The sequence below is a fragment of the Grammomys surdaster genome, unplaced genomic scaffold, assembly GCF_004785775.1.
Source record: "Grammomys surdaster isolate TR1022 unplaced genomic scaffold, NIH_TR_1.0 372, whole genome shotgun sequence".
Taxonomy (NCBI): domain Eukaryota; kingdom Metazoa; phylum Chordata; class Mammalia; order Rodentia; family Muridae; genus Grammomys; species Grammomys surdaster.
Genome location: NW_021604791.1, coordinates 10,607,264 through 10,632,275, shown reverse-complemented (window position 1 = coordinate 10,632,275; position 25,012 = coordinate 10,607,264). Strand labels below are relative to the sequence as shown.

The following is a 25,012-nucleotide window of genomic DNA, read 5'->3' as shown; positions in this document are numbered from 1 at the left end:
CCACATGGTCTCCATCCACTCACCATCCACATGGTCTCCATCCACTCACTGTCTACTTGGCCTTCCTTCATTTCTGGCTTTGTTTCATGTTTGGATTTTCCCTTCAGTTTTATGACACTCTGTCTGCTTGCTCTCAGCCTCTCCCCTCCTTCTTAACCTTTCCACTCTTTACCTCTGGAAGTCATTTTCTTCATGCAGTTTCAGTGTGGGTTTTTTGAACAATCCTAGAGTGTCAAATTGTGTTTTAACTTCAATCCTTCTTGTCCAGTGACATCCTGGGTGCCTCTTTGTCTCTGAAACATTCTCTTCTACTGTTGTACCGTGCCATTTCTGAGATTCTATGAACACTTGGGTGAAGAAAGACACATATCCCCATCACAGCCAATAAAGAAATAGTAAAAGATGATGCAGGAGACTATAAACTAGAGACAATGAGTCTTTATTGTTTGATTTTACAGAAGACAAAGGACATGAAAAAGGAATGATATTACATAAAAGTTCAAAGTGTAGTCCTTTGAAAAGTAGAATTCATGTGGATCATGTGTTTATTTATAAAGCTTTACTCTTTAGGGGACAGTAAGATTTCTCAAGGACTTTTCTATCTGTGTTTATATTTGGGGGGAAAAAAGACTAAGAACGTCATGTTAATAAGAAAAGACAATACCAGGAATATGATATTTTCTTGCCCGTGCACACTTGTCAAAAAAGCCATAGTGTTCCTTCCTCCAGGATCTGAACAAATCCTCAGAATCCATCTGCACGCAGGTCACCATCTAAGCAGGTGTGATTGATGGTAGAGAAAGAACCCATTTTTTGGGTTTTGTTTGGCTGTTATCTCTCCCAACAAATATGTCGTGAGCGTCTGCTTCATGTGAAGCATCATATAAACACTTAAATTAAAGAGCTGAGTTCCACTCCAAACCATGCATTCGATTCTGAGAACCAAAACTCCTCAGCAGTTTTTCTGATAGGAAAGACGATGCCACACTAGTAAATGACAGGGTGGAGATATCTTTTAAGCTAGTCTGATGTGCCTCCATGGGGAGATGATATTTGGGATATAGAAAATTAGAACCAGTCACATGGAAGGCCTAAGAATAAACTCCCAGCAAGGAGGATAGTCTGGAGGAAATGGATAGATTTGGCTATTTCCATGCTGTGGGGTGATACTGGAGACACAAGCAGCAGGAACAATGAATTGGACCTGATGGGTCACGGGAGGGAACTTCAGTTATATTGGAAATGCAGTAGGAGTCATTGAAATGACTAGCAGGAGGCAGTTGACCAACTAGGACAATGTCATGAACTGACTTATATTTTTAGAAAATAAAGTGGCTGTTATTGTGTAACATATATGTATATATGTGTATGTATATACTTATACACACACATTATACGTGTATATTTGTTCTTTGAAAGTTGTATACATTCATACGCTGTATTTTATCATATCCTTCCATCGTTACCTCACTTCACCTTCCCTAGTGTCCTCATTCCCGCCTAACTTCATGGTTTCCATTTTCTGTTGTTACTGATAATCTCAGTCCACTCAGTGCTGCCCACGTGCACATGGGTGTGGGCACTAGCTGTGCTGTCCCTCATGTAGAGGGACTTCCTGGCAACCATCCATTGTTGCTAGTTCCTCCACTGGGGTGGAGCCTCAAGAATCCCAGCCCCTCCTCCCACCCCCACCCCACCCCCACCCCCTGGTTTGGCTATAGGCTTGTAGATGTAATTAAATCACATTAGCTGCTGTGATTCATTGCAATAGTGTCACCTGGAAGTCAGCCTTTCACAGCCTCCTCCTCCTTCACCAACTCTTGCACTCTTTCTATCCTGTAGTAGATGTTCCCTAAGCCTTGGGGGATGGGAGGTTGACACAGGTAACTCACCCATAGCTGGGCACTCAGAGTTACTTATAAGTGGCAATTAGATCTGTTAAGAATTTCTGCATTAACTCTTCACATTGTCTCTTACCAAAGTTGAAAACGGCACGGTGTAAGTACAAAGATTAGAATGCAATTTGACAGCCTGACTACTTAACATAACAGTGTAGATTCCTAGTTAGGGCTTCTGATTGCCCCAGGTTTACAGTGCCAGGCATGAAATATCTCCTCTGGAGCAGACCAGACATCTAATCAGAAGGTGATTGGTTATTCCCAAAGCTATCATGACTCTGTTGCACTGGTGAATACTTAGTTGTCATGCAGGTTGCTATTGTAGCAATCTCCAGTGCTGACTGCTATCTTTGATCCCCCCTGCCCCCCTAAAGCCTACATAGCACCTTCTGGCACTGTGTAAGCTAGCTAGGAAGGAAGAAGTTTCCTGGTTAGTTAAGGTTGGTTTAATCTATACTCTGTATTCAAAGGGATGGTCTCTTCAGCAATAGGGTCTTACCATTTAATTTTAGTGAGAACGATGGTGATAGCATTTGTTATTTGGCTACCCCTGGGGCCTGTATGACTAAGAATTCATAAGAAAGCATCCTCTGCCTAGCACTGAGATTTTCAGTTAGTAAACCATGTCTTCTGGAGCAGCATGGCTTCCCCCCTCCCCCCACACACAGGGTACTATGGTTCAAATTCCTTTAAAAAGTATGTATTATATTTTTAAATTAGCTTATAAAACAGTGGCTTTTCCATGCCTTCCAAATTAAACAAACAAAGCATGAGGCAACACTAGAATCTACGTGAGAGAGAAAGAGCATGTGACATTCATCTTTGTGAGTCTTCGTGGCCTCACTGAGTATAATTCTTTGAAGTTCTCTCATTTTCCAGCAATTGTTATGATTTTGTTTCTCTTTATAGCTGAGCAATATTTCCCTGCGGACATGTACCATGTTTTCATTATCCATACGTCAGTTGACAGACATCTAGGTTGGGTTTGTTTTCTAGGTATTTTGACTATAGCAGCAATGAACATGGACTTCTAAGTATTTTCAAAGTAGGATATTAAGTCCTTTGGGTTTGCCCAGAAGTGCTAACACAGGATCAAATACTTGTTCTAATTCTGGTTTCTTGAGAAACCCTCAGATTGATTTCCAAAGTGGCTGCACTAATCCAACCAAGAATGTATAAGGATGCCCCTCTCCCCACATCTGTACTGCCGTTTGTTGCCATTTGTATTTCTGATCATAGCCATTCTGACTAATGTAAGACAGGATCATAAATTGGTTGTAACCTGCACTTCCCTGATATCCAAAGGGTGTTGAATGTTCTTAAATTATTTACTTACCATTTTATTTCTTGGTCTGAGACACTTCTGCCTAGTTCTATAGCTCTTTTTACTTTATTTTCACTTTTCTCATTATTATAACCAAGTACTCGGCATAACCTATTATGTCAGGGAAGATTTATTTTACCTTATGCATTTTTTCCCTTTTTTTTTTGTTTTGTTGTGGCTGGTCATGTTAGGAGGGACGGGGGAGAGAAGATTGAAGATGGTGGACAGAGTGATTCAAAGACTCAGCACTTGAGCAGACAGAGCTAGAGCTGACCTACTTCTGCCTGCCAGGCCTCACTCTTAGATTCCCAAAGCTCTCAACAGTACCTGCAGCTGGGACTGAGCTCGGAAGACCTAAGATGATGGGAGGACATTTTATATTCACATTCTAACATAAGAGACTGTGTTGAGGGCACAGAGGGGAGCGCAGGCGGTGGCTAAGATGGCTGTCTAGTTGATCACAGACAGAGTTGATGGTAATGGGGGGAACAGTGTATACAAAGATCAGTGATGGGTTTGGATAAGTTTTAGAATAATGCTTTCTGATCAATAGACATGAAAAGTTACTATGACTAGTTATCCCTGCTTCTGGTGTTTCATAGATCCACGAGGGCTTAGGGATATAGCGTAGTGGCAGAGTGCATGTTTAATATATGTGGCCTGTAGTTTAGTTGGTCCCAAACAGAAACAACACATGCAGATACACACACACTGCATGTTCATACATTCACACAAACACACACATATATGAGTACATGCAAGTTCATCATGATAAAGCACATCATATTTTTTTAATTAAAATATAATTGCATTCTTTTTCTCCTTCCTTTTCTTCCTTCTAACCACTCCCATCTCACCCTGTCTCCTCTCAAAATCATAGCCTCTTTGTCTTCAGTTGTTATTGTTACATTTATATGTGAATACATTTATATATAAATACATTTACATATAAATACACACACACACACACACGCACACACATTTTCATACATCTTACCCAATGCAGAATGCCTAAGAGCAACGAAACAGCTGACCTGCTGGAAAGGATTGGAGGAGGTAAAAGAAACCTGTTTATGGGATTGTAAACTGGTCCAGCCACCCTCTAAATGGATCAGAATTCCTTTATGGTTGTGTCGTTTCCAGCCATACCAGTACAACAGTGAACATGTCTTCGCTTGCTGCCTTCATTCTACTGCGAATCGTGAAACAGAAAACGAAGGAATAGATTATTTTGCTCTGACCCTTGTTAACTTTCACTTCTTTCCCGTTTGTATTTTGTTTCCAGGAATACTTGCCTCTCACCTTCTGGATCACCTTGTTGGATGCCTTTTATCAAAGCCTGGTCTGCTTCTTTGTGCCTTACTTTGTAAGTCATTGTTTGCTTTGTGTGTTTGCCGTTACTGAATCAATGATGCTTCTATGTACTTTGCTCTGGTTGACTCTTAGTTGACTGACTTATAACCTCTCACAATATGCTAGCTGTTGGATTTAATTAAGTACCTACTGATTTTTTTCCAGTGGCTTAAATAAAATTTAAATTTTGACCTATAAATAAATTAACCAAAACTTAATATAAGAAATATAAGAACTTCTATTAGGGGGCAAATTCTATCAGTCTTACACCCAGAATATTAAGTTGAAATATGGACTATCTTCAAAATTTAATAGAAACCACTTTTTACAGATAAGTTAGTAAGTAACAGAAGTAGGCAAAGAGGGTAGAAATTTTCATTTTAAACGTTTACACTGGCAGCGAGCACAAGACATGGTTGCAGGTGCCTGTCTTCACCTTACTCCAGAAAGAGACTTGTATGTGATCATGAAGTAGGTTGGCAGGGCACAGCATTGAGAGCAAAAACCAGTGATGCTCGCTAGGCTGTCAGTTTCTCTGACCTGTTCAAATTAAGTTACTAGAATTAGGCTTCCTTGAGTATTATGGCTATCTTACGCTTCAAGACAAATGTATACAAAGCAACTGGAAGTGCATCAGAAATGGGAACTGAGAAATCAGGGAATCGGATCATTTGAGGACTGGCATAAGAACTTCCAGTTGTGTGGGTTGGGGAGGGTAGTGTCTGCCCAGAAGTGTAAGCTTAGGGTCGTTGTAACTGCCGCTTCAATGGTATATTAGGTGGGATGCATTTGATATGTTTGTATGACTTTACTATAAACCAAAGCTTCCAAAATTATGATTCTGAATAAAGAGGAATTCCACCTAAAAGTTCACAATGTACATAGACAGCCTCTCTGGGACAATCAGTCTCTTTTCTGGAAATGGTCCTTTTTCCTAAGTGACCAGTTGGTAGAACTATTGCAGAGAATACTCAAGCCACATTTGAGCCATAGATAAAATGGTGTTACACCAACAACTGTGTGTAGTTCCTCACGCTCCCCCGTTCTTTCTTCGTAGACCTACCAGGGCTCTGACATTGACATCTTTACCTTTGGTAATCCCCTGAACACAGCAGCTCTGGTCATCATTCTCCTCCACCTGGTGATTGAAAGCAAGAGTTTGGTGAGTGCATTCCTTATGCTCGGGGGTGTGTCTTCTCTTAGCAGTGAACCTGCCACACCCTCCATGGCTGTAAGCTCAGCGTTGGTAAGGGCAGTGATACTGTGGGGAAAGGGTCTTTCAGGGAAAAACTCAGGGACACTGGGTGCCATGATGCCGAGTCCAGGAAAAGGAATAGGTACCCGTGTCTTTGCTTCAGTCACTGGTAGGTATGTCACAGTGGTGTGAGTCAGTAGAAAAGAAGTCACCATCTGTGCTCAGTAGGCTTTGAGACCAAGCTGATGGCTTTGGACTAAAGTCAACAACATCCTGTGCCGTGACCCCATTCTGTTGTCTTTACTAAATGAGGACTTTATGCCTTTGAGATAATATAAAATATTTTTGATTTCTTTGGGCAAAGATCTTTCATATTTTCTTATTATACTTAGAATGAACTTTAAAACCCTAATTCAGCTCATCAGAACTCATTCAGTGAGACTTTTCACCCATGCCTAGCATCATTTCATTATTCAAGGGATGGCACCATGTCCTTCCTCTTCCAGACTCTCAGATGCTTTGAGTTCATTGTCAACGTCAGAACTTCGCTACTTACTGTATCTATTAGTGGAGATACTTTTAGATTCCCCTTGTGTCTGTTAGAGTTACAATGCTATGAAGAGACACCATGACCAAGGCAACTTAATAAAGGAAATCATTTAACTGGGGCTCGATTACAGTTAAAGAAGTTCAGTCGATTGTCATCATGGTAGGAAGCATGGAAACATGGTGCTGGAGAAGGAGCTGAGAGTTCTACATCTTGATCTTCAGGCAACAAGGAAGAGACTGTTTGCCACACTGAGTATAGCTTGAGTATATATATGAGACCTCAAAGACCACCTACACAGTGATATACTTCCTCTAAGGCCACACCTATTCCAAAAGGCCACACCTCTTAATAGTGTCACAGGAGTCTGTGGGGGCCATACCTATTCAAACCCTCACGTCTGGTATTTGTGACTTTGACCAACTACAAAAATAATTCTTTAGATCATTTCTCAGCACATATTCTTTTCCCCTTCAATTTTTCCTGACTCATTGTTAGCTCATCTTCCTCTCATGCTCTTTTATTCTCTTTTATTTGTAAGCTTAAAAATAATTTATATTATTCGTTTAATGACAGGATTATCTGATTCATGTTCATCTTCCTCATCAAATTACAGTCTCTGTGAGGTCAGGCTCAGGCCAGTTTTGTTCACCACATAAACCAGTGTCAGAGAGGAGACTGACTCAGAGTAAGTGTTCACCAAACCCATGTGAGTGAGAAGAGAACCTGACCATTTGGGGAGTATATTTACCATCAGGGTAAATAAATAGACTTCAAACAGGAACTCACTGAGTGAAGTTATGGTTTAAAATATATGATGCTATATTATCAAATTATTTTAACAAGTTATAAATTAGGAATGAATATAATTTGGCATCCCTTACTTTTCTTATGAAGAATATTCTATATCTAAATCTTATAAACCCCAAATATAATAAAATGTTAACATGCAAATACCAGGTTGGCTGAAGGAAATCCGAAATCTATAATATTTGGTCTCCTTTGAACGTCTCTTTAACTTTTAAACAATTGTTAGGGACACTTTTGGTTCTACCAAAAGACATGCCACAGCCTTTGTGTGTTCCAGAGGAAATGCCACATTATGTATACCAGTTGGGGCTCACTCATTCAGAGCAACAACAGTCCATTCTGAATGACCTAAGCAAGTAGAACTGTTCTGAAAATTATGTTGAGGAACCTTGGTTCAACAGACACAAAATTCCCAGGGAGCCAGCAGAGGGCCAGGGAGCAGAAGCTAGTAGGTAGGCTTGTCAGGATCCACACTGGTCTGAACGAACTGCATGCATTTTCTTCTCATCTTGCCTCACTGTCCCTGAGTCTCAGTTTCAAGTGATGGAGTCTCCTGTCTCCCTGGCTTCAGTCACAGGCTTTAGCATGAGAGGAGTGTGTTGCCAACACTATATTCAATGTTGAGCGTTCTCTCCCAGAAGGGGAGAGAAAGCTAAAATTTCAGAAGTGTCTCTGTAGAAGTTACATCTTGGAGAAGTGTTTCTCCTGCCAGAGAATATATGACCAGAGTTCATGGACTTTGCAGTGCCTTTTCCAGAAGAGTCAGCCATTTTGAGCTTCTGTCACATGACCTTCAAACTCTTGCTCGGTGGATTTTGGCCACCTCCCACTTCCTGGACAGTTTTACCCTGTGTTCTGCACATTCACTTCCTTGTGTCAACTCATTTACAACTGTGGGGTGCTATGTCATCATCTCCCTTGCAAAAGCACAGAAGGAGAGAAAGACACTGGAATAGTGCTCAAATCCAATGGCGAGCATTTGAACAAGAAAAACAGAAAGAAGGAGAGAGAGAGGGAGGGGGAGGGGAAGGAGGGGGGGAGAGCGGGGGGAGGGGGAGGAGGGGGGAGAGAGGGAGGGAGGGAGGGGAGGAGGGAGGGAGGGAGAAAGAAGTGAATGAATGGGAGGGAAAAAAGGAGAGAGGTGTAGAAAAGAAGAAAGAAGAAAGAAAGCAAACATAAATACAGAATAAAACCATTGTTCTAGAGGCATGACATTGTTAATTAAGGAATTAGCCAACATTTTCAGACAAGCTACATTTTCTAAAATATAATCAATCTTTGTGACTTCTACAAAGACATGTACTTTGAGGAAATACTTTGCATAATCGAAAACAAAGTAAAATTGAATTACACCTTGTCTGAAAATTACTGTCCCAAAGAAGAGGTTTATAAAGACAGTGTTCCGCATAGAAGGAAAGCCCAGCCCCTTGACACCAGCAGAATTCACACTGTTGGGTATGATGCATGCTGCACGAAGGGCCATGGAAGGAGGCGAGAGCTCTAAATATCCATCCCCACTCATTGACCCTTGCTTCATTGAAAGGGAGTAGAGAGCTGCAAGCCACTTGGATGTTAACTAAGGGAAGAGAATAAAGGTATGGGCGAGCAAATGTAGTTTCTACTATATATGTGAATGCTGAAGATTTGAAGATTATGGAATTGAGGTAACACTTTGATCAAATCAATGAGTGGCTGTAAAAAAAAAACCAAATGAAGGATTATAAAAAAAAAAAAAAAGAAAAAGGGAATTCAAGCACCTCCTGGTAAGAGGACAGTACAAACTAAACCAGCCAACAGAACTGCCTGTTGACTTTTGATTTAATTTTGTAGAATTCAGACACTAACACGAGCCACTCTTGAATGATGTTCTTCCCTTATATCCTTGCATTTTGTGTGGTCAGGTCCATAAAATGAGCCACTGAGAGCTTGGATGGACTTGTTCCCTCTCACAGAGACGGTTATGCCAGGTCCCAGTATGCCACGAGTAAGCATTCCTCTCTGGGCCCTTTCTGTCTTGCAGACTTGGATCCACGTGCTGGTCATTGTTGGGAGCGTCTTGACTTACTTTTTCTTTGCCTTGGCTTTTGGAGCCCTATGTGTCACTTGCAACCCGCCCTCCAACCCCTACGGGATTATGCAGAAGCACATGCTAGACCCCGTGTTCTACTTAGTTTGTGTTCTTACAACCTGCGTAGCGCTTCTGCCCAGGTATGTAATTCGTTTGCTCCCCAAGACAGTAAGTACATGGAATCAAAGCCTTCAAATAACTACTAAAAATGAGTCACAGACCACCCTGTTCAGCAGTGAGGAAGTCAGCCTACATGCTAGCTAAAATGTTGGTTTCAGTTGTTGTACCATAAGCAGGCCTAGATTAAGTGTGTGAAGACATATATGTCTCTGTCATGGAAAGATCCAATTTGATGGATAGCTCACAGGGATAAAGAAACTTTGCTTCATGGGATTATCTGAGGATTTATCGTGTCCTATTTTTTGCTCTGCCATCCCCTGAGCCCTTGCCTTAGTCTGGTTTACAGCTACAACAGAATATTCAAACTGGGTAACTCACAAACAGAAATGTTTGAGCTTACAGCTCTGGAGGTTGGGAAGTCCCACGTCAAGGTACTAGCAGGTCTGATGACTCTCATTCGAGGGTGAAACCTTAATGCTGCATCCACCCATGACAGAGGTGGAAGAGCAGAGTCCTCACAGCCTTGCCACTTCGTAAAGGCTCCCTATATATTATTACAACGTACAGAATCTATCACATGCCGAAAGAAAAGAAGCTTCCTCTGGGTCACAGGTGTAGAGCTGCTAACGGGAGCCATCTTCACTTAGGCAGAAGAATCTTCTATGCTTTGACTGTTCCTCCCCCAAATCATGTCGAAATTTCTTACCATCGTAACAGGAGAAGAAGAGTCTTTATGCTTATTTGGCAGGCACTTAGAGGGTACTTACTGAACAAATAATAATTTGCTTAATATTTTTTAATTATATTGAGTTTTCAAAATTAAGGTTTTTGCACAGTCGCCCAAATTGGCCTGAAACTCACTGTCAAGCTTAAGCTGGCCTTGAACGCTATCCCTCTGTTTTATCCCTCTAATTTAACCTTCTAAGTAATGGAGTCATAAAGGCTTACCACCCAGCCCAGTTTAATTTTTGTTGTTGTTGTTGTTCTTTTTCGAGACAGGGTTTCTCTGTGTAGTCCTGGCTGTCCTGGAACTCACACTGTAGACCAGGCTGGCCTCGAACTCAGAAATCCGCCTGCCTCTGCCTCCCAAGTGCTGGGATTAAAGGCGTGCGCCACCACCGCCCGGCTCCAGTTTAATATTCTTAATCTCCATTTTATAGCTGACTTACCTTCCCCTAACTCAGAATCCAAGTGATATTTACCTTTTTTTTTTTCTTAAATGATCAGTATTCTCCGTGAGTCCCCTGATGCAATGGAAGTGAACATGAGTCTATGCTGTTCTTTGTCACCTAGGTTTGTATACCGAGTTCTTCAGGGAACCATGTTTCCATCTCCGATTCTCAGAGCCAAGTTCTTTGACAGACTACCTCCAGAGGAGAGAGCAGAAGCTCTTAAGAAGTGGAGAGGGACTACAAAGGTCAATCACGTGGCATCTAAGTATGCCAGCCAATCAGCTGCTAAGTCAGGAAGACCCACGCCTGGCTCCTCTGCTGGCCTTGCAGTGAAGTCAGCAACTGTGCACACTGTTGAACAAAGCACACGTGAAACTGCTCTAGACTCTGGCTACTCTGAGCCTGGGGCCTCAAAGATGACTGAACCCTCAGCAAGTTAAACACGCAGGATACCCTGCTTAGAGTTGCTGGTAATCTTTCAAGTTTGGAAGAATGTAGAAGAGACACCTCTCAGAAGTGAGGATTACTTCTGGCTTTGTACAAGGGATATCAGCATTTTGCTTGGCATGGACAAACCAAGAACCTATCTACAATTGTATACCTGTGGGCACATTTATAAACAAGGGATGTCATTTGACCTAAGCAGAGTTTAGGGAAATGGAATATTTAATTCAGGATAATATGTTGTTTTTGTGAAACTTTTTGGTTTTTTCATAAAGGAATTTTAATTGTCTTATAAATGCACACTTTCCCAAAGAAACTTATTTGAAATATATTTATTTTATAGATAAGTCTCATGCATTTGGAAAATGCTTTAGATGAGATCCAACCGAATTCTCCTTATGGAAAAAAAAGTACTTTTAAAAATAGTTGATTAGGAAAATTCATTTGAAGACAAATTCCCAAGAGTCTTTTATTTCCCACGAGAGGAGGCTTTGGTTCCTGACTGAAGGTGTCTATCATCACCCTCTGTCATTTTAGCTTTTTGCTGAAGTAGAGCCTTTGTAGGGAAGGGCAAAGAAGAAGGCTAGTGTTTTCAACAGCACCAGGCTGTCTTCTGCTGCGTACTGTTATGAGTGGACGCAGAGACTCTCTATGTGCAGGTGTTGTCAACCAGGAAACAGACAAATGGCCATGAAAGACAATCAGCTGAGCCTACAGGGTGTGAGCAACTCCCGGGTTCTAAAATTGATGACACCCACAATAAAATGAGACAATCATCTTCGAAAGTCTCCCAGAGACCGCTGGAGAGTTGATAGTTGTGACAGTGCTCAATAGTTTGTCTGTCTTGTGCCCTCTAGATATGGGTTGAAATTGATACAGGTTATCCTCAGTGGGAATCTGAGGCTTTTAGAAAAATAAACATATTGAAGGGTAGAGATGTCTGTAGCAAGGTTTCTGCTGTGACAAATCTCGGATGGATGCTGGCTTCATTTAGTGTCTAGAAGCTAGTTTACACTAGTCGAGTCAATTTGCTACTGTGATGTCATGTACTCTTGTTGAAATCTTTCAAAGCTTCCATATCCACCTGACAGCTGCCACCCCCCTGTCGTCTAGAAGTCTCTTCATGAACCTCTATGCTAAAGGGTCAGTGTCCACATCAAAGTCTTATAAACTGTTCTTCTCAGGGCCTAACTGTTACCTGCTGGGTACCGTCCCAATCACTCTCTCTACCTTCCTGGTATCGCTGTTAAATGGCCTTTTCACACAGGCTGATTTCTGGAACTGTCACAAAACTGTGTGTCTAAACGAAGCTGCCTTCTGCTTCCTTGAGGTTTGTTTTTTATAATAAATTATTTAATAAATGACGTTCACCAGAAACTGTCATCACTCCTGTAAGTACTCTCTGAATCTGGCTGTAATTGATGCTAGAGCCGAGAAGGCAAACACCAAGGCGTGCCTTTATCAGAACACTGTTTGGGCTTTTTTGTCTATGGGGAAAAATATCACTTGCTAGTTGATCCTTCATCATCCCTATAGCAATGGGAATCCAGTTCTTGAGATCATCACTTCCCAAATAAACCTTAAAGCAATACTCATATGCAATAAAAGGTTTTAGTATAAAGATTAAAGGAATATGACAAAAGGGAGTAAGAAGCAGGTCACTTCCAAAATGTGAATTATCTGCACATAAGAATATAGGAAAGCATTAATGATTAATTATGTCATGGGGCTATAATCCTGTACCTACAGCTCTAAAATCCTCATAATTTCTCTCATAAATGAAATCCAGACTCAATGCGTTGGATAAACCTGAAGCTATTTATATACTTAATGCAATTATTTGTGTAACTTGCTAAAAATGATTGCTACATCTAATTACTTACTGATTAACTATTTTTCCTTTTACTTAAAAAAAAAACACCTTCTGAAACACACCTTGTCCTATGCTGCAGAGATTTCAGATCTCTGTAAAGCTTTGAAAAGGTCGAATTTAGACAAGAACAACAATTTCACGCAAAATTAGCAAAGCTAGTGTGGTGTGTTGTATTTTTATATTTAGAATATTTCAACAAATTTAGAGGAATCCAAGAAAACTAATAATGAAGAGTTTGGGATTATGATTTTGTTTAAAAGGTTTCTAAAGGGTAGGAACACTTGCAAAAATGGACTACTCGTTCTCTTAGCAGGGTTGATGTTCTCTGAGTACTCCATGAGCAAGCAATATTATTAGAAACTCATCAGACTAACCATGAAAGTGTTACTAGTTCCTGTGAGAGTGGGCTGTACAACACTGAGTTCCACGGTGCTATTAGAGGGATAACCACTTTCCTGGAACTTGGTCTCTATATTCTATCCATAGTCCTCTAGAAAAAAAAAATGAGAAAGATTATACCAGTTTATTTTGTATTTAGAATTATTTAGAGTAAGTCCGATAGGTACATTTTACTGAATATAAGTTCACCAATGCTAAAAAATATTTTATTAGTTATGTGCCAACAATTATAACAAAACCGACCAATGGGCTTAAGCCTTCATACAGTCATGACCACAGTACAACCCTTTGCTACACACTCTTTGTAACAAGTTCCTGGACAAGAAGTGAATAACATGGAGAATAAGGATTGAAACAATGTTTGCATTTGAACTATCTAGAAAAAGAGTATAAAATACACATATAAAATTGCAGGTAGTCCCTGTTTGGAATACTGAGGCAGTTTGGTTGCTGGTGAAGTTTAGCAGTGCAGCCTACTTGTTCAAAAAGGCATTTGGATGTTACATCGTTGATGTCTGGCTAATTAAGTTAGGGCTATATGAACCTTTGTGTTTTGAAGCTTTTTAGTGGAGAAAAATATTTTTAACCACTAATTGCTTTGGAAATTGATTCCCATAAAGTGGTCCAGTGCTTAAAAGCATCTTTAAAATTTAGTTTTAATTATCAATGAGGCAAAATGGCAACACCAGATGTTAGACATCATAAGGGAGAAATTGCAAAATGTTATACTCCATGCAACATTTGGCTACATTTTGAAATATAGCCATTCTGAACTTTTCTGGTTTGGGTGAACACAAGCAGATTAACTTCCCAATTTAATAGAGAGTGGGATACCATTTAATTTTTTTCTCCTTTTTAACTTGTGTGTTTTACAAAATGGAAAAGGTTCTCATTCATTCCCAGATAGGCAAACAAATTATTTCCTCAAGGATTGACCTGGTTGTTGACATCCACAGTCATCCAAGTGACATACATCAAAAATCCCCAGTAACAGGACAAGTCCTATGGAGATTTTCTATTAAATTACAATCTTAATTTGAATACAGAAAGGATAGAATTATACTTACTTCTCACTGTTAGTTTTGTTGGCTAGAGAATTTTACATTCTTGCAACTTCAACTGTCTAGATCAACACTCTGGGTCTTTTCTCTGTCTTTCATAATTTCTTCAAATCATTTAGAAGAGTATAGTAAATAATAAATGCATGTATATTATCTTGGCTTTTTTATAAATTAAAAGCCAGTCTCTAAGATCAATTCTGAAATGTGCCCCCTAAGCCGCTGTGCTTGTGCAGAAACTGGAGATCAGTCAGCGTGTATCTCCGTGTGTTTTGTAATAGTAATAAAAGGAGCTTTCTATAACTTGTTACCATAGAGCTCCAAAGGTTGTCTCTATGGGTCTAAAATTCCATACTACATTCAAGGTTAGCCTAGCAAAAGAACAAAACATACTTTGCTCTGTGCTTTAAAAAGAATTCATGAAATTAATGAATGATAACGTTGAATAAGATGAAAGCCTGAGTAAAATTCATCTAGCACAAACAGGAGAGGTCTTGCAGTGCACGCTCAGTGTCCTGTCCGTGAAACAAACGCCTGTTCGTACAGCTCTTGACAGAACACGCTTCCCGTTCAAGAGGGCCATTCTTCTAGATTTCCTGCAAAGTCTCTGATTATCCTTGGGATTTCTTTTGGAGAAAGGTCTGAATATATATTTGTCTTTCTATCCAGTCAACAAAGTAAGACACATTGCTGTACACTCCGGGTCCCAGAACTTTGGAAAAGCAGACGGAGCCCCATGAAGTTAAACCGAACAATGTCCACTGTCCTCTGGGTCGTTCACAAACCAGAGGCCCACCACTGTCTCCCTGTAAGGAACAGCAACTGATGTTAGTCATGAGAGGTCAGAGGTCTGGTGGTGGGGCTATCATCCTAAGGGTACAATAAAGCCCAAATCAGTTTAACTGAGTTGGAAATTTTCAGCAAAGTTTTCAGTGGTAAGCCTGGGAGGGCACCTGTATAAACAGAATATTCTAATAAATATGATGGATTCTGAGTTTTAAAAGGATTGAAGTACTGAGTAAAGAGATTTTATTCTGTCTTGTCATGAGGTCAGAGGACTTATATAACACACCACAAAATGTGATAAATTTTTAAAAAAAGACTTTATGTGTCAAAACTAATTATCTCAACAAGTTTATTGTTTATGTTGGAATGATCTTATAAAAGTAGGAAGTACCCAAGAGTGGAAAATTAAAACATTCCCCCAATTAGTCAGTTGTACATGATGTTCTAAAATGAACCATCCCAAATACCATGTAATTGTGTTGGGCTAACGTCGAGCATGGTTTTTCTCTGCTTAATACAGAAATCTGAGGAGCAGTTTGGTCACTCCAAAGCAACAGAACAGCTGAGTAGAAGACCCACAACCTGGTCCTCTCTTGCCTGCTGCTTTGTGAACTCGGCCGTTTGAAGCCCAGAGAGAGACAGTTCAGCACAATAGCTGAAAATGTTTAGGTAGATGTATGAAACCTCTCAAACGCTGCACATGAGGCATGTTTTGAAGATCTCAATGGCTATAAGTCCTGTCTGAGGTTGGAGGCAGTGACAGTGACAGGCTGGTAATCAAATGAGGGCCATGACGTATTATCAAGAAATTGCAGACAGCCCTTTCACACACCGTGGGAGCTAGGCTGCCAGTCTATGTCCTAATGTCATAATGATTATACCTGGCAATGTCCTCTGATGTGCCCCTATTGCTTAAGACAGTGGATTTGAAACTGTGATTTCTACTTGCCCCTCATAATTAGACTTGCCTTAGCCACCAAATTGATCAAAGGAGATGGGCTGACTCAACTGTCCTCCTGGCAGTGAACAATATTCATGAATGTTCCTGAGGGAGCACTCATGACTTGTGAGCAGCTGTGCAAGCTCACTAAAGCCATGGCGGATCCTGAGTGCTGGTCTAGTCGGAAGGCAGCTTACCATGCATGAGTCCACGGTGCCAGACTCATAGCCAGCACATATCATCCTATTGGTGATGGTCTTCATGTCAAAATAGGACTGGCACTGCTCCAGAGGAATAATGCGGACCTCCCCCTCCTGCAGCTTAAAGGGCACTGCATTCAAAAAGGAGAAGAAAGAGAAACACGAGAGCTTAAGGCTGACAAAGATGTGGCCAGCAAAATACAAAATGAACAATATTGCAGGAATATTTTCATAACACCAAGAGAACCACATTGTTTCCCTTAAATATCATCTCAAGGGTAAGACCTGTTTGAAACCCAAATTTTCTACTTAGAACTTTTGATAGCAATCATCTATCTGATGAAGCTCCCATTTTTCTAGTGAGACACATTAAGTAAGAATTTCTTAACCCATGGGTCATGACCCCTATGGGGGTCAAGTGACCCATTCACAGGAGTCTCAGATATCCTGTATATCAGATAGCTACATTACAACTCATAACAGTAGCAAAATTAGAGTTATGAGGTAGCAATAAAATGTATGAACATGAATTAAAGGGTCACAGCATTGGGAAGATTGAGAACCACTGCTTTGTCCCCTTGTCATGTGCTGTGAAAAGGAGTACCCCAGAGATTTTAGCTCAGCATATCCATCCTGCTCTAGGATTAGACAAAAACCTCTGACCCTCATGGGAACTGGCCCACCTCACATGTGCTCCTGTGACCCTTGTTCTGATGCAGAACCTTTCCTCCTAGAGGCTGGGACAGATTTGAAAGGAACAATATCATCTCTTGCTTACAATAGATAGAATACATGGCTTCTGTCTTGCTTACAGTTTCTCAAGGATAACAGTGGCTGTCTTCAAGCAAAACTTGATAAATCTTACTTGCACATCCTAAAAGCCATACAAATGTGAAGCCACAATGGAGAAACAGCGCTAACAATAATCACTGTGTTGTAGTACAAGTTTAACGAACCAGAAGGTTGTCAGACGGATGACAATGAGTGCAGCACTCAGTGTACTGCACACCAGGGTAGACAGGGCTCATACCATCACACCTTCTGGGCCACAGTGCTATTTATTCCTTTCCTAACAATCTTATGTGTTCTAGGATCATCTCATTCCTTTTGTAGAAGGCAAGATATTGGAATGGCCAGGGTCAATCTGATCTTCCAGGATGAATTCATTTGCCTGCTCTTCATGCTATCACCTGACTGTGGCATATGCGCCATGGTACCCTATTACTATGAGTTTATATAGATATTTCGTGGTGAACACAACTAGAGACATTGAGAAGTATATTCTGCTCATTTCATTACAATGCTGATCTGTTTTGTTTTGTTTTTTAAGCAACATACATAGGAGTGATGGCAAGTTCCTTTAAATTTGTGTTCTTGTGACTAGTATCAAATTGCTAGGAGGCTACTATGTATCACCATTCAGAAAAGCATGGCCCGCTCCTGCAGCTGACACAACTCTTTTGTTCTCGGCTCTTATTATAAACTTTAAATCAGTCAAATTATTTCTATGTGTTTTGTGTTTAAAGTCACTTTTCATGAAGCCCAATTTAAGCAATTTAAATAGTTAGATATGTATCACACTTCTTCATAGAAGGACGGGCTGCATCTGTACGTAAGAATAAATCAATTGCAAAATTGAAAGTGTGACTATGTAGCTTGACCGAAGACATGGAATTGCTTAATTATTTCACACAGCCGCTGAGAAATTCTGCCAAGAGATAGTCCAAACCACTGTTCTCTCTAGCAGGGATGTTGGGCAGGTCACGCATTGCATGGCAACTCCAAAAGATTGGTAGTAGCTCTCTGGGGGAAATATGAGGGCTTTCGGGAAGGACACTTGCATCTCAGGCAGGCAGGCTTATGTGTTTTGATGGATTGTTCATGTTTGCAATTGGCTTAGAGGGGAGAATAGAACACAGGCTAAGTATTTACCCCGTGTGGCTGTTTTTTTTTACATGTGAAATGAGAAAGAAACAATAGCCAAAGCCTAAAAGGACGTCTAATGCTTTTCATTGCTGAATGGGCAATCATGGCTGATGGCGCTTGCTTACTTTTGTTGCCCATGTGACCCCAGCCTGTGATGTAGCAGTACGTGTCTGGTTCTAGAAACTCCTCTGGGCTGGGTAGGCAGACAGGTCTGACGTAGCTTGTCTCAATGATATCGTCACTCAGCTCCACCACGCTGATGTCATAGTCTACCACCGCTCGACTGTAACGGGGATGTAGCAGGATGGTCTTCACAAAGCGGGTCTGCGTGAAGCCTGATGGATGATCCAGGTTGTTTATGCCAAAGACCACTTTCCAAACCTCAGCGTCTTCTCTCCTGAAAACAATCCGAGAGTACATTCAACTCTGTCTGCTTCGATGGTACCTGCTTTCAAAAGTAATTTTTGTATACAAACACCAATTGTTCCCATATCTGTCTCCTAATACGTTCACATGAAAAGCGGCCATACAACGGCCTGAGGAGTGAATAGCTAAGCATTGTTATATGAGGAAGCAAAGCTCAGACTTCTTCTGTCGTCACTTTAATTATTTATTTATTTTTTTAAAAAAAATATGGAATGCTTCACAAATTTACAAGTCACCCTTTGTAGGGCCGTGATAATCTCCCATGCATCGTTGCAATTCTAGTAGCAAGCACTCAGCCTTCTTGGATAGGACATTCTTAAAAATGGAGCTTGTCTGGTCTTAGGGCCAGTCAGCTGTTTTAGGACATAAGAATGATAATTAGAAGTTAAGAGAAAGAGAGAGGAGCAAGGGAGAACATAAAAGAAGAATGGAGGGGAAAAGCCAAGACTAAGAGGTTCTTCCAAACCCTTCAGGGAAGCATCAGGTTTTCAGGGCAGCTATTTGCAAAGTTCAACCTCAGGGTTTTAAATCCCCACTTACAAACCCCAATGGTCCATCTCAGGTCTCATCTTGGAGGAGCATTTGTCTTTGATATTTTAGGCCATTTTTACCTTAAAAATTAGACTTCTTCTCCAAGTTTACAGGTCTTCTCAGTCTTAGGAATTTCCTCCAATCTCATGGGTTGCTCCCTGCCCCTTGCCCACCCTTTCTCTTGGGTCCTTCTCCTACCCTCTTGGTGACATTGCTGACATGCTCTGAGACCCTTCCTCAGCATTCTCTGTGCATGCCATACCCCCTTGATGGTCTCCGCAGTGCAGTTGTCTTAAACACACCGTATTCTGGTGAGTCTTGAAAGTATATCATGGGCTATATTCTCTGACATGAGTCACAAACTTGATCCAATTGTCCGTTAAACTCAGTCACATGCATGTTTGATCATAGCCAAGATCTGTCAAGGGCAGTCCGTACGATTGGTGATGTTTAAGCATTCAGCATTTTTGGAAATCAAGTACTTCCAATCAATCACCAGTGATTAACTCAGTCATTTCTCTCTTCAACCCAATACTGTGGGGCAACAGAAAGGCTTTCGATGTGTATCCTGCACCTGGACATTCTACCTTCTCGATTGTTCTCCGCTTGTGAACCTGCTTTAACTTTTTTCTCCAGGTTTTCACTGATATCGGGGATATTTGACGTGGATCGACCTCTTTGCCTACTCTCTATCTTGCCTTCTCCCACGCTCACAGGGTTTTATATCCATGGAAACAAGAACTGTGTTAGTTACTTTCACATTGCTGTGGCCATACCACAAACCCAGCGTAAGTGAGAAGAGATTTCTATTGGTTCATAGTTTCAGAAGGTTTCAGTCCACTGCCATAAGGAAGCCATAGTGGCAAGTGTGTATGGTAAAAGCTCCTTACGGTATTGCAGCATGGGAAGGAGAGAGCAAGGGTGGAACTAGAGGTCAGGCAGTAATGTTCAAAGTCCCATCCACTCCTAGACCCTAACTTCCAGTGTGCTGGAGTGTAAATGTCCAAAATACGAGCCTAGGAGGTGTCTTAGTTAGTTTGGTTGCTCTACAGGCAATCCATATGTTTGCGATATGTTTTAAAGAAAATGATGTCAAACCTCTAAGAATGATGTCATGGATCGGATACAACAGAGACAGATAAATTACAAATTTTCAAGGTCAAGCATTGTGCTAGAGATGACAAGCAAGAAAGGCATGACCTCTGCCTATACAAATTGGATGACTGAGTGAAGCTGGCCAATGCATGAAATGACTACAATAAGTTGGAGGAGTGTTATGTCCTGGGCATGACAAGATAATGTTACAAAATGATGTTTCGGGCTGGAGAAATGGCTCAGAGGTTAAGAGCACTGACTGTTCTTCCAGAGGTCCTGAGTTCAATTCCCAGCAACCACATGGTGGCTCACAACCATCTGCAATGGGATTTGATCTGCAGTGCTGTCTTCTGGTGTGTCTGAAAATAGAAGCAGTGTACTCACATATATAAAGTAAATAAATAATTCCAAAAAAATGATGTTTCATTACATAACGCTATCATTCAAAGCATATGCTTTTCCTTCTATCTTCTCCCTTTTCTCCAGCCATTTGCTCCTCCTCCAACCCCTTCCTAGTCTACAGGAATAAGTCTGCATGTCCACTGAGGAAATGCTATATTCACACGGAGTTTTATTGTTTAAGACATCTGAAATCAACAGTACTTTTTCGGATTGATTTATTCAATGCCTCTTTAGAAGCTTCTTACCCTGGAGCTGCAATGAATCAGCTCTAGTTGTTACAACAGCTCGCCCTCTGTTTCAGTCATAAGCAATATTTAAAGTCACTGAACATTCTTAATTATTTGTAATAAAATGCAATAACACCAAAATTCAGTACTTAGTCAATTATTGTAGGATTAGTTTAAGCCCAACAATAAAACACAGGCATCAGTAAAACCAAAAACTGTTACTAAGTTACATGCAGTTTTGCTACACAGCCTAGCACCCTTACAGCATTGACATCCATCAAGAGCAAGAAAGGGGAAAAGTAGATAGAATTATTCTTTTCTGTCTTGTTATGCACACGGTATGAAATACAAAGTGATTCTTCATGTTTTCCCTCCACAGAAAAGAAAACCAAGAAGGTGGGAAGGGGTTTCTGAAGTGACAGAGAGGTGTGGGAATGGCAGATGAACCTGATTATGCAATCCAGTCATTTTTCATGCAGTGGTAAACATGGCTTGGAACATACTGAGCATGCGCTGGAAAAATGAGTCAGGAATAAGGGCAGAGACAGCAGAGACAGGCCCTGTCTCTTGGTTGAAGATGACTCCGAGAAAGAGTTCTAGGCTACACAGATGCCACAGGAATCTACTATCAGTAAAAGGTACTGAGTGACAAGCACAGGAGCAGGACATGGTTATAAAGTTAAACAGGGAAATCAGGATACAACGAGCCAAGTACATGAAGACAAAATCCACAGCATAAAGAAGATAACTTCCCCTTGGTATTCCAAACTTCAAAACAGAATCAAAGAGAAGTACAGCATCCTTAGTGATACTTGTGCAAGACCTCTTTGGCTCTAAGAGCCGAGGGGATTGCTCTGATGCAAAGTGCTCACCCTGTAAGCACAACGACCCGAATTAGATCCCCAGAACTCACACTAGCAAAAATATGGCCATATGCATTTGTAGACTCATCTGGAAAGGGGATGACAGACAGGTCTCTGGGGTTTGATAGCAAGCCAGCCTACTGTACTCGACAAATTCCAGACCACTGAGAGATTATTTCAAACAAAAGTTCATGCCACTTAAGGAATGATACCAGAAGTTAACCTCTGAACCCTCCCCTGACACATGACCACACACACATGTATATGTGAATGTACACAAGCACACACACAAACACACACATACACACACACGCACACACAGCTCTTGTTCTAAAACTGAGTAATCGGGCTCAATTAGAGCCAATGGCTCCAATGACCCAGAATGAAAATGACACAGGAAGCTGTTGGCTGACATTTTTCTCCTTTCATTCTTCCTTGCAGACATACTGCCATTTTTATAACTCACATTTAAAGTCAAATGTATCCGTGCTTATATTGTTATTTTATATGAATATACACTACAGATGAGACAGAGGAGGTGATGTCATTTCAATGTTCAAGTCTTCAACTATGAAGTCTAAAGGGAAAAGTTGTGACTAGCATATGTTATATGAACTGTGGCATCTGCCTCGGGGCGGAATAACCCATCACTTTGGATTGCCATTTGCTATATTCAACCCTAGTGTTTAGACATGAGAATATGACTTAATTCCCCTAGTCAAATGCACCTTGAAGTGTTTTTTCTTCACAGTGTTGGAGGTTGACCCCAGGCCTTGGGCATGTTAGCAAGCACTCTACCAAATGCCAGCCTCCTCCATTTCATCTATTCAGACTTATAAATGTTTATCATCTTTATATTCTTTAAGACACAAAATGTTCTACCCTCTGCTGTTTCTAGTTTGGCTTTGATTATTTTATATGAACTACTTTGTTGATTTAACAAAGGAAAATTGATACATATAATTAACACATATAATAAAATCCTTCCCGAGTTACAAGACGTACCCAGCACATCGAGCTGGTGATCTGGAGGCCAATTGAAAGTAACAAGATTTTCACTTAGGAAAGACACATTCTGCTGTCCTATAAATCTTAGGGAACTCTTTATTTTTAACATTGTGTTCTGTCATTAGTATTTTAAAATTGTTGTCTGCAGAAAGGGTGCACAAAATTTAGACTAGGGTAAAGTAAATGCAGGAAGAGGCAGGTGTGAGTTACTGAGAAGAGTGTGTCAGCCATAAGCTCTAGTTCAGCGCCCTTCCACTTCTTGCTGTCAGCTAATCACTGTTCTGATGAAGTGGAAGACCAAATATGTAGATTTTATGCAAAACATCCAGTTTTAAAGGTTAGATAAAGGTTTTAAAAGCAAATTAGGTTTACAGCCTAGATTATCCATTTGTTTATGAGCCCTATAATTTTCTAAGTGTTTTTATTTCAAGCAATCTTCATCTTATCTGCTATGAGAAGTGCATTGCTTACTTAATCGTAAAAGTCACATAAGTCACAGAGACAGTGGTAGTAACTAACAGGATCTTAGTCCAGAACAAAAAAGAAATTTCAGACAGGAATCTAAATTTTAGGCTAGAACAAGGAAGTATAGGCTTCAGACATGAAAATGACTTTGGGCTAGGACAGGGAAGTTGGCTCAGATATTTTAGTCATCCTGATAAGCCCTTAGAAACAGTGATCACAGGAGCGTTCACAGAATTTTGTTTATTGCCTTGCTTGTTCTTTGGCTATTTGTGTTTATTGTCTTGCTTGTTCTTTGACTATTTGCATCTATTGTATTGCTAGACCCTCAACCTAGAACTGACCTAAATACTTGCATGTAATTCGAATGGTATAAAAGCAAAAAGGAGGAAGAGTGATGGGACAGGGGGTTCAAGGGAGGAGAAATGGAGGAAGAGGGTGACATCTGAAATGTAAATAAATAAAATATCCAATTTTTTAAAAGGTGAGAAAAAGGAAAGGTAGTCCTTTTAACACCTACATCACACAGTTTCTGTTAAACCTTGAGGCAGTGAAAAGCATCCATAGATATCAACTAGAAAAGAAACTTGTCAGGTGAATGGAAAGTCATCTGTGGGTAATACTATGGCAGATGACAAGGGGAGATACTGTCATGTGGAGTGTGATGGAAGACAGCCACCAATGCAAAACTATAGAAAGTGGGGGGAGCTCGGGAAGGCAAGGACCCAGAAAAACTAAAACTAACAGAAGGGCCTACACATAATACACATACACATGTGTGTGTGTGCGTGTGTGTGTGTGTGTGTGTGTGTGTGTGTGTGTTAGGCCTTTGCAGTTAGACTTGAGAGGGTTTTGAGAAGAGATGGAAGGAAAAAAGAAGAAAGAAGGAAAAAGGAAGGAAGAAAGAAAGGAAGGAAGGAAGGGAGAAAGAGAAAGAAAGAAAAAGAAAGAAAGAAAGAAAGGAAGGAAGGAAGGAAGGAAGGAAGGAAGGAAGGAAGGAAGGAGGAAAGAGAGAAAGAAAGGGAGACAAGCATTATAATGTAGCCAACCACAAAGTCCCGTAGCTAGTACAGTTAAGTAGAAATAGTAGCATTCACGGGTATGTATTCTGCCATCACAAGTGATCGAAGTAAGTGGGGGAAAGGAAGAATCATTTGAACAGTTAATGTGACCACAGATGGATCCAAGCACTGCAGAATTGGAGTCTGTCACAGAGTGTCACGAAACTACAGTAATTGTCAAAAGTCTTAGCCATAAAATAAGTCGGAGTTTGTTTCAAAGGAAAGGCATGGGAAATGGAAATGGCTCTCATGAAAAAAGAGGAAAGTACTGTCTGTTCCAGCTCATTTCATCTTAATTGATAACTAGAACCAAGCAGAGCATTCTGTTTACACACCCCCTCTACTTCCACGTCTCCATTCAAGAATGATATGCAGCCGATATCCATAAAATTAATCTTCTATGTGATTAATATGTTTGTTTAAAACACTGCAACACTGAAATGATGGACAGTTCAAAGCACAGGAAGAGCTAACAAAAGAATATTGACCATCTATCATTGATCATTGAAAGACAGGAGCAATCAATAGCCATGTATAGTAGGGTGTTCATTACACATTTAAATCGATATCTTTTCTAAGCAGTAAAGTGCAAGCGCTTTACTGTGTGGTAGTAGCAGATAGTAATGATAACTGATTGGAAGGAAAAGTAGGGTGGGCAGAAAATTCATACTGGCTCAAAAATGGCATTTATTAATTCAGTAAGTTGAGACAGATAAGAAAGCCAGCCAGTGCCCCTGGAGCACTCAGATTCCCAAAGACAGGTGAAGATAAAAAAAGAAGAGAAGAGAAGAGAAGAGAAGAGAAGAGAAGAGAAGAGAAGAGAA

At 40.6% G+C, this 25,012-nt stretch overlaps 2 protein-coding genes across 3 annotated transcripts in view; one reads left to right on the top strand and one right to left on the bottom strand.

Moving 5' to 3' along the window:
• Window positions 1-12,314, top strand: part of Atp10d (ATPase phospholipid transporting 10D (putative)) — a 90,313-nt gene extending 77,999 nt beyond the window's left edge. The window contains exons 20-23 of the mRNA XM_028780795.1: window positions 4,508-4,588; window positions 5,633-5,737; window positions 9,148-9,335; window positions 10,609-12,314. Of these exons, the coding sequence (XP_028636628.1) occupies window positions 4,508-4,588; window positions 5,633-5,737; window positions 9,148-9,335; window positions 10,609-10,927 (693 nt within the window). The 3' untranslated portion in view covers window positions 10,928-12,314. The remainder of the gene's footprint in view (window positions 1-4,507; window positions 4,589-5,632; window positions 5,738-9,147; window positions 9,336-10,608) is intronic.
• A 1,076-nt stretch (window positions 12,315-13,390) lies between these two features.
• Window positions 13,391-25,012, bottom strand: part of Corin (corin, serine peptidase) — a 200,043-nt gene continuing 188,421 nt past the window's right edge. For both annotated transcript variants that reach the window (XM_028780786.1, XM_028780785.1), the window contains exons 20-22: window positions 18,239-18,510; window positions 16,185-16,318; window positions 13,391-15,067 (exon numbers count right to left, since the gene is read on the bottom strand). In XM_028780786.1, the coding sequence (XP_028636619.1) occupies window positions 14,873-15,067; window positions 16,185-16,318; window positions 18,239-18,510 (601 nt within the window). In that variant the 3' untranslated portion in view covers window positions 13,391-14,872. The remainder of the gene's footprint in view (window positions 15,068-16,184; window positions 16,319-18,238; window positions 18,511-25,012) is intronic.